The sequence below is a fragment of the Betta splendens genome, chromosome 15 (assembly GCF_900634795.4).
Source record: "Betta splendens chromosome 15, fBetSpl5.4, whole genome shotgun sequence".
Classification (NCBI taxonomy): Eukaryota; Metazoa; Chordata; class Actinopteri; order Anabantiformes; family Osphronemidae; genus Betta; species Betta splendens.
The window spans coordinates 52,526-62,525 of record NC_040895.2 but is presented as its reverse complement, the minus strand read 5'-3'; the positions used below and the strand labels follow the sequence as shown (position 1 = coordinate 62,525).

The 10,000-nt window shown below is 47.5% G+C and overlaps 1 protein-coding gene, 1 long non-coding RNA gene and 1 other non-coding gene across 3 annotated transcripts in view; 1 reads left to right on the top strand and 2 right to left on the bottom strand.

Annotated features, from left to right (window-relative positions):
* LOC114842346 (U1 spliceosomal RNA) overlaps positions 1-34 on the top strand; it is a 157-nt gene extending 123 nt beyond the window's left edge. The window contains exon 1 of the small nuclear RNA XR_003783374.1: positions 1-34. This exon is cut by the window's left edge and continues 123 nt beyond it. This is a non-coding gene — a small nuclear RNA (U1 spliceosomal RNA).
* A 1,480-nt stretch (positions 35-1,514) lies between these two features.
* LOC114842243 (uncharacterized) lies at positions 1,515-2,753 on the bottom strand. Its single transcript, XM_029127869.3, has 3 exons — positions 2,596-2,753; positions 1,876-2,475; positions 1,515-1,769 (listed from the first exon to the last, which is right to left on the bottom strand). The coding sequence occupies exons 1-3, from the start codon at positions 2,611-2,613 to the stop codon at positions 1,701-1,703; spliced, it is 687 nt and encodes a 228-aa protein (XP_028983702.1). The 5' UTR covers positions 2,614-2,753; the 3' UTR covers positions 1,515-1,700.
* Positions 2,754-2,775: 22 nt separating this feature from the next.
* LOC114842242 (uncharacterized) lies at positions 2,776-3,523 on the bottom strand. The gene is made up of 3 exons (XR_003783289.3): positions 3,361-3,523; positions 3,010-3,199; positions 2,776-2,933 (listed from the first exon to the last, which is right to left on the bottom strand). It is a non-coding gene; the product is annotated as an uncharacterized LOC114842242 (long non-coding RNA).
* Positions 3,524-10,000: the final 6,477 nt, after the last annotated feature.

The window sequence follows — 10,000 nt, the reverse complement described above, 5'->3', positions numbered from 1 at the left end:
GCGTTAGGACTTATTGGCTGAGAGTCTATAAATACTTAAAGGATATATAACGCCCTCATGTGGTGAATACTGGCTGTGCATCTGTATTTACGTCTTTCTAGATCACTATCTGGCCTTGATTTTGAATGAAAATTAAAACTAAATCACACAATGTATTTGCTGTAACTGTTTATTTGGCATTAATGTAACATCTTGAACATTTGCATAAACATTAAAAATCTATGCAATTTTACTTAAATATAAAGTTAAAGTTTTAATATAAATATAATATTTAAAACAATTTACAACATGTACAGTGGAGCTGCTCTCTGTGCACACTTGCATAAACTTGACAATTTGCATAAACATCAAGAATCTATACAATACAGCTTTATAATAAAATATTAAGAAAACTAATAACAACATGTACAGTGGAGCTGCTGTTTGGACAAGCTCACTGCGTGAGAGCGTCTACAGCAGATACAAATTCCTCGTAGCTGGAATATGTTGTTTTCCAGTCCCTTTGAGGAAGACATGCTCTTTACAGGGCAAAATGTCTTTTTTTTGTATTTAGAATGTCCTTGAGTGGGTTTGCCACAGAGTGCACAAGCTGGCAAGTTTTTCACCTTGGTTTCCAGGGCTGAAGGTTGGTCATCACGTTTCCGCTTGTAGTAGTTGGATCTTGCCCAGGACAGAGGGGGTACTGCTGCTGGGCATTGTGCAGGGGGTTACAGTTTGTGAAGAGGGGTCTGCTGTGGGTGAAGACACAGTGGTTAAAGGCCTGGTGACTGTGGATGTGACAGGGGTTTTGATCGCCAGCCGTGGGAGAAGCAGGGGTGGTGGTGTGTGGCACTGAAAAGCTGCCATGTGGATGCCAGCTGTCTGTTTCTCCAGCTTGTCAAAGCCCGGAAGAGGACTTGGACTGCAGGCGTCTTCCTGAAATAAATGATACAGTAAATCTACATTTCAGAAAAGCAGCACTCTTAAATGTTTGCGTTTACTTGTTTTGCTCTCGTTTGTTAGTTAGTTAATTAGTTTTTATAGTTTTTAAATGCAACTTACAAAGGCTGGTGAGTGGACAGTGGAGGTGTCGCGGCTGGTCATATTGATGTGGGGCAGGCCAGCATCCAGCACATCAGTCTCGGCCTCTGGGTCACTCTGATAGGCCTCATCAGCCTCTTCTGTATCTTGGTGACCCGGCTGGACAACCTCCTCCTCTGGACCAGGTCCATCATGAACCATGTCCTGCAGGGAAAATGGCCGTGGTCCTCCTGTGCTCTGGCTGAACAGGTACTCCAACCCAAGCAGCTCGTTAGACGCCACATTAACTGGGGCCCGATAATTCCCCTCCTCGGTCGTTCCAAACAGCTGCTCACAGCGCCTGTTGGGACGATCAATCAGCGGCGCTGAATACGTCCGGTGCCTCCGTCTTTTGCCCCCAAACACAGCATCTGAGCTCCTGTCAGCGTTCCACCGTGCAATGCCACTTATCAGGTAAACCTGATTAGGCCGTGCAGCACAGTGGGGACCTACACATAGAAAAAAATGCATTACAACAATCCATGGCCCGTGTCTAACAGACACTATTTCTAGGTTTCTACCTGGAATCATATTAGGCAACATCTTGTGGAATCCCTCCAGGCTATTGCTTCCACGCAGACATTTGTAGTACGGCACATCCACTTTGTTGATGGTCGTAATACGCGCCACCCTGTACATGATCATGCCTGGTGGATCCTGGATGCACTCCAAGTGTCGCTGCTGGCTTGCCCACATGTCATCAATGGCATCTTTACAAACATACAAATTTACACCTAGGTAGCATCTGAGCCTTTTGTCCTCCTGTAAACCTACAACATTAAGTTCGTACTAATCTGGTGTTTTGAAAAGGCTCACCCCGCTTTCATCCAGCTCAGCCGAACCCTTTAACTCTTCAATCGCCATGTGGATGAGCCGGAATGTTTCCTGCGCCCCGAGCGTGACCCTTCGCACATGGTAGTTGAGGTGGTCCCTAGAAATGTGGTCTCGGACAATGTCCTCATCAGACAGAGTCTTCAACCTGTTGTGCTTGGCCCTGACAGCCTTGATGAGTAGGTCCAGGTCAGTGCAGTTGTAGGCCAGGACAGCGCCAGCCAGCGCAGACTTAAAGGCAGCGTACTTAGAGTGACTGTCTGTTCGAATGGCTGCGTCAAATCGGTGAATCCAGTGGAAGATGTCTAAACGCACAACCATTCCCCTGTTCACCCAAGCCTCAAACAGAGTCTCAACAGCTGTTGGACCTTGTGCACGACAACACCCATGGTCCACATACAAAATTTTGGGGACCGGTTGATTAGCCAGTCGGAACCTTTGTATGACTCCACTGCACATTGGTGCCAGCTTCACTGTGGACTCCTCACAGGTCAACACAAAGGTCACTATTTGGGAGAATTCATTGGCAATACTGGTGAACCACTGAGCTGAGCCATGGCCCTCTCCAGACAGTTTCTTCACCACCTAGAGCATACAGAGAATTTGGTAAGATCGAGTAATTTATTTTACGGAGAGAAACATTTGTTAACAAAAGTATAGCAAGCAGTTGTATTCCACTAATGTTTGTTATGGGGATTTACATACTTTCTTGGTGGAATCCATTTTTAACACTGTGCCAAAAGTGGAAAGGATCTGGTTCCGGTAGTCCTGGACATTATTGGCCTCAGCTAGAAGAAAGGCGTGGCGCAAAAGTGGGGCAGAAGGCAGCTCTCTTGGAGGAGGTGGAGCCTGGAACCTGTGCCTCAATGCAGAAAACAATTCCTCCGGGTTCTGCCACAGTCATGAGCAGCGTGGTGTACAGATCCTTGCGGTGAAGGTACTCTTCGTGATGATTTTCCTGGATCTGCCGCCACACTTTGATCATTGTGTTCCCTTCAGTCCTGTCACGCAGAAGACGCACAACGTTTTTGTCCACGCCACGTCTGTAAGCAGAGCCAGTTGAGTCAGCTGAACCACTGCTGTTTGCTTAAATTCACACTATGCATTCAGTTTACTCACTTGCTAGTGAGAACAGAAGGAAACATGGCTTGAAGGGCTTCGCTCAGCTGTGCCAGAATAGCAGCATCCATGCAAGCCACCGTCCGACCGTAATGCCCTCATGGTTCCTGCCTGCCTTGGTACATGGGCCACAGCACAAAACCTCAGTCAGCATTGTGTACCAGCTGGACCCGTCGCAGATGTGACGAGGCTGTAAACAAAACAAGCAGATCAAATAAAGGCATAAAATCACATCAACTGCTCCTTTTCCTGAGCTCAGACAGATGCTAGTTACACAGCACTCTATTTGAGTAAATAAATGAAGTACAAGATCACCAATAAAGTAAACATTTGAGACAAGGTAAGTCAGACCCGGTGGTGATAGCCAGACTTGTAGAGGTGCACGTCCTTTCCTGCCCCCACACACTTGTCACCTCGTGGACACTTCAGGGAGCACCTCCAAACCCCAACTGGACGCCACACAAACAGACGGCTTCGGAAAAAAAGCTGTGGGCCTGGCAGAACCCCTCCGACATAGGCCGGAGGTTCTGGAGGGTCGAACCACATGCGGTCAGATGCCATCACCCGTCTCCTCTTGAGCACACCAGTGTTTGTCTTTGTACACATGAACAGCGGTGAACATTCCTCTTGTGGTGTCCTCCTTAAGCCAGTGAATGTCAGCAGATGGGATGCCATCAGGTTTCTCCCACAGGCGCACCCAACCGTCTAACTCCACCTGCAAAATAAATGGTGCATACAAGAGCACGTCTGGTGATTCTTGTCTACAGAATGACATTAAAACGTAGGATTCTCATTCATGCTGCTTGCATTTAAATCCAAGTATAACTTACAGGTAAGTCACTTAGAGGTGTCTACAAAGGAGGAACACCACCCTGGGATGTGGATGGAGCCTCTGTGGGCTGAACAGTAGACTCTGGCTCATCCAGCCAGGCAGCAGACGTGTTCTGTGAGGCTGAGTGACGCTTCTCATCCGGGGGGTTGTAATGCATGTTTGGATGTCTTTGAAGGCGAATTCAAGGGCAGGGGATCCCGGGAATGTGACTTCTGGGACTTTATTCTATCTAACAAGTAATAAAACAAAAGTAGTGTAAGTGTAATAAGGTGTAATAAAAAATGTTCTACTATGAAACAAACCATTGAACAACCATTAACTTTCTGCATGTCACTTACCTTCCACAGCCTGGGATGCAGCTGCCAGTTCATCATCATCATCATCCTCTGGCCATGAGGAGGGCCTGAAACTGGAGGTCCTTGTCTTCAGCTGCCATACACCAAACAGTATTTAGCTTTACAGATGGACCATTTGTGATTTGAACTGAAACATGATTAACATTCTTTATGTCACACTTCCATCCTCCTTGTCATTAATATATCTCCTGAAATTCTTCATCTGCATACTTGTGATGTGGGTCAGTGGTGTGTTCAACCACCTCCTCACAGAACTGTTTGCCTTCTTTATTATGTCCCTCTGTTCATTGCTAAATTTCTCTGGACTGTCCCTTTGAACGCTATATTGTTGGTAGAGTTCCCACATCTCCTGAAACGTGTGGCCCTCAAACCCTCTCTGACCGTAGATACACCTGTCCACATTCGCCTCAAGGACAATGGAGACTTGTGGGAAGCTCTCTGCATACTCTGTCAGGTAGTCTTTAAGCCACTGGTTGGCTCTCTCTACTGTAGTATATTTATGTATCATATTATATATTATTATATAGGTAGTGAACAATATGTTCTGGTCAGGTTAAGATGCAGCGACTGTTCCTCAACCCTTGCAGTTTGGCAGGGTCGTTGTCTGGGGAGCATCTGGGATAGACTCCAGGAAACAGACATTTACATTTACTTTTAGCAGTAAAATTGATCATTGCTTATGAGAGAAGTACAGAGAGTAGATGGGTTTGAGTTCCCACATCTCCTGAAACGTGTGGCCCTCAAACCCTCTCTGACCGTAGATACACCTGTCCACATTCGCCCTCAAGGACAATGGAGACTTGTGGGAAGCTCTCTGCATACTCTGTCAGGTAGTCTTTAAGCCACTGGTTGGCTCTCTCTACTGTAGTATATTTATGTATCATATTATATATTATTATATAGGTAGTGAACAATATGTTCTGGTCAGGTTAAGATGCAGCGACTGTTCCTCAACCCTTGCAGTTTGGCAGGGTCGTTGTCTGGGGAGCATCTGGGATAGACTCCAGGAAACAGACATTTACATTTACTTTTAGCAGTAAAATTGATCATTGCTTATGAGAGAAGTACAGAGAGTAGATGGGTTTTGTGTGTCCTCAGTGACTGGGGTGAAAGCGTTTGCTTGAACTGGGTTCGCAGAATCTGTGTTCGCAGAATCTGTTGCGTAAACTGTTTATCCGAGCTGTTCCTAAGGAAATATTCAAAATGTCACACCGACCTGGGAAAGGAATTAGGAGGTTGATGGTGGGCCAGATGCATCCGGGAGCTGGACAGATAACACGGCCCAGCGCCAGGACCTTCAGAGTAGCCGAGAAAAACATCTACACGTCCTTATTTGGACATGTGGAAAGATTTTAGGTGGTGGTTAAAAGCAGGCCTTCACAGGCTGGGGTTTTCAGAGCGCTTCGCAGAGGGTCCGCTGGTAGCACACAGCGGACCTTTTCCGACCTCTCAGTTCTCTCTGCAGAGGAACAAGCAGGTGAATTTGGTTTCTGCCTCTCTTGCTATTACTCTTTTGTAATCATTATCTGATTGATTTAATTTGTCATGTATAATAAATTTTTATGCTATTGATTTAAACTTCAAAGATGAGTTCTTGTGAAATCTCTGTCGTGGTTGAAGAGAATAGAAATACACGACACTACCTTTCTATGGGGGTTTGACATCTCTGTTCTGTGCTTGTCAACTATGCTGCAATCACAAAGGTACATGAATTTAGTTGGGTCATTATTCTCACTGAAGTTCCTAAAGGAACAATGAACCTGAATAAACCCCAAAACGCTGATGAACGTCAAAGGCTTGTAACATGTTGCCCCTGTAGTTTTTCACCTACAAAAGTGATAAACGTAACACACTTACTACTTCATATAGCCTACGTCGTTCTCCACAAGCCAGTGGAAAGGTGCGTGTCCGTACTGGCCGAACAGCAACACCAGCCGTCCCAGACACTGCTGTCGTGACGGTGCAGGGACTCCCTCTGCTTGGAGGAATGTCTCTGCATGGTCCAGTGCAGTGAGTGGGTTCAGCAGCTCCAGGGGAGGTTTTGGGAAGACCTTTTTCTTCTCCCGGTAAAGACGTGCCTCTTTAGTCGACAGCAGCACAGCCTGCTGACGATGTGCAGGGGCGCCTGGGTTCACAACGCGGATTGTTGCCATCTTTACCTGTGGCCTATTAACAAGTAGAATATGAATGCACTGACAGAAGTAGAGAACAGAATATGGAGGCATCTGCACCCACAGAACAGTGTTACTACTGAGATGAGTGGGGCGTGTAGTACAAAGCACAAACTGCCTGTTACAGCATCGTTACAGATCCATACATACAGTAGTTTAAAGTATTCTTTCTTTAAATAATTGTTTAATGACCAATTACATTATTCATATTCAAGCTATTTCATAAGCTTTGGTGTTTAGTTCTTTTTTAGTAGGAGCTCATTTTAGACAGTATTTCTACATGAACTGGATAAATGACTTGCTGAAGTACATACCAATAGTTTTCACTCTTTTCATTTTAAGCAAACGCGTTAACGTTACAAAATATGTTCTTTATCAGGTAACAAACTCGGACCTACGAATAGAGTCGAGAAAGTAACGGTACATTACAGCAGGAAGGTTCTGGGTTCGATTCCCGGAGGCGGCCCTGGTGCCTCTCTGTGTGGAGTTTGCACATTCTCCCCGTGTTTGCGTGGGTTCTCTCAGGGTGTACCCTGCCTCTCGCCCGCAGCCAGCTGGGATAGGCTCCAGCACCCCTGTGACCCCGCACTAGGGAGTAAGCGGTTAAGAAAATGGATGGATGGATAATACTAATAATATTCCGTGTGTTTTATACTATTGTTGATGTTTTTGTTGTTGTCAGTGTAGTAACACTATTTACAAAATAAGTGTAATATGAAAAAGAAAAATAATTAATAAAATAAAGCAAAAGCATTTGAATTTGGGTATTTTGTTTTTTTTTTTTCTCCAACCTGGAGACAACAAGTTTCCAACTTGGAAACACACAACGTCACGGCCCTCCTTGTATTCCCACAACCCACACACACACACACACACACGCACACACACACACACACATACACACACACACACACACACACACACACACACACCACACACACACACACACACACACACACACACACACACACACACACACACAGTTTCTCCAGACAGAGATTCTCCATCCTCCAACCTGTGGATCCTCCTAACCTGCACTTTCTGTGTCCTCGTGGGGTCCGGCGTGACCCCCAGCTACCTCCTCCTAACCTGCACTTTCTGTGCACTCGTGGGGTCTGGCGTGACCCCCCACCTCCCTCCTCCTAACCTGCACGTTCGCTTTCCTCCTGGGGTCCGGCGTGACCCCCTCCTCCCTCCTCCTAACCTGCACGTTCCCTTTCCTCGTGGGGTCCGGCGTGACCACCACCTCCCTCCTCCTAACCTGCACGTTCGCTTTTTCTCCTGGGGTCCGGTGTGACCCCCAACTCCCTCCTCCTAACCTGCACGTTTGCTTTCCTCCTGGGGTCTGGCGTGACCCCCTCCTCCCTCCTCCCAACCTGCACGTTCGCTTTCCTCCTGGGGTCCGGCGTGACCCCCACCTCCCTCCTCCCAACCTGCACGTTCGCTTTCCTCCTGGGGTCTGGCGTGACCCCCTCCTCCTTCCTCCCAACCTGCACGTTCGCTTTCCTCCTGGGGTCCGGCGTGACCCCCCCCTCCCTCCTCCCAACCTGCACGTTCGCTTTCCTCCTGGGGTCTGGCGTGACCCCCACCTCCCTCCTCCTAACCTGCACTTTCTGTGTCCTCGTGGGGTCTAGCGTGACCCACACCTCCCTCCTCCCAACCTGCACGTTCGCTTTCCTCCTGGGGTCCGGTGTGACCCCCACCTCCCTCCTCCTAACCTGCACGTTCTGTGTCCTCGTGGGGTCCGGCGTGACCCCCTCCTCCCTCCTCCCAACCTGCACGTTCTGTGTCCTCGTGGGGTCAAGCGTGACCCCCACCTCTCTCCTCATAACCTGCACTTTCTGTGTCCTCGTGGGGTCGAGCGTGACCCCCACCTCTCTCCTCCCAACCTGCACGTTCTGTGTCCTCGTGGGGTCGAGCGTGACCCCCACCTCTCTCCTCCTAACCTGCACTTTCTGTGTCCTCGTGGGGTCTGGCGTGACCCCCTCCTCCCTCCTCCTACCCTGCACGTTCGCTTTCCTCCTGGGGTCTGGCGTGACCCCACCTCCCTCCTCCTAACCTGCACGTTCGCTTTCCTCCTGGGGTCTGGCGTGACCCTGACCACCACCCCCCCACTGCACATCCTCACCCACTTGTGGGGTCAGATGTAAAACCCTCCTCCGTTGCCCTCGTGGGGTCTAAAAATGAGAGCTGCGTGAGGGTTAAATATAATTCCTTCTCAAGTCCAAATTAGTACGCCAGAGTATGCTAGCAAAAAGTGCAGCCGTTGACAACCCTCCTCTGCAGTGTCTCTAGGACCTTTGGAGTCCTGCCAGTTCAGTATTTTGTGTTGATGTGCGTTTCAAAGTGTCATTCAGGCTGAAAGCAAGCAATGATAGCATGTCTTTTTGGAATGTTGACAGGACAGTCCTTTAGTGAACAAAAACTTTCCAGTGCACTTTGCCATATTCTGGAACTTCTTCACAGGAAATGCAGTTTCGACTGGCCATTTTGTGAAGGCTCATGGGCTGTCACACACATTAATTACCTACATCGGACAAAAAATTATTTTAAATTTTCTGCCTGGTTTCAAACCAGGGGCCTTTTACGTATGATGCAAATGTGATAGCCACTACACCACAGAACGCTGAGAGAGACAGTTCTTTAGGAAAGAGCCTTCCAAAAAACCTGTTGCAGGTGCCCACTATGCTTTCCATGGGTACATGTGAATCAATGGAGCTAAAGCGGAGCCCCCAAGGGTTTTTGGTCACTTTGCTAAATCCTTAAACCACAAACTTGCTTTGTTGCAGCTAAAATCCCACACAAAAATTGTGTGTTACGTGTGAGTTGGTCATTCACAGACCACTAGATGGCGAACTTGGTCCTCGTTAGTATAGTGGCCAGTATCTCCGCTTGTCACGCGGAAGACCAGGGTTTGATTCCCTGACGGGGAGTGTTTTTCTTTGTCATCCCTCCACACGATGCATGAATTTACTTTCTTTTATAAATACCAGATGGCTGCAACAGTTGACTGCTCTCTTCTCAAGACCCTCTTGCCCCCTTAAATATAATTCCTTCTCAAGTCCAAATTAGTACGCCAGAGTATGCTAGCAAAAAGTGGATCCGTTGACAACCCTCCTCTGCAGTGTCTCTAGGACCTTTGGAGTCCTGCCAGTTCAGCATTTTGTGTTGATGTGCGTTTCAAAGTTTCATTCAGGCTGAAAAGCAAGCAACGATAGCATGTCTTTTTGGAATGTTGACAGGACAGTCCATTAGTGAACAAAAACTTGCCAGTGCACTTTGCCATATTCTGGGACTCCTTCACAGGAAATGCAGTTTCGACTGGCCATTTTGTGAAGGCTCATGGGCTGTCACAAACATGCGGAAGGTCGATTCAAAGTCGACCGCCTGAGCCGCCGCGTACTCTGTGGGTCCCTGGGCAGAAAGAGGACTAAGAGGGACGTTCCTCGCTTCCTCGCCATTGCGAAACGCAGCGGAGGACCATTTTATTTTCCCGTCTTTAGAGATAAAAGTTTTATCTTCTTCTTCTTTTTCTTCTTCTTCATCCTCCTCCTCATCCTCGAGTTCTATTTGCTCCAGTCTTTGCACATTTTCTATTATTTCATCATCATCTTCATCATCAACATCATCAT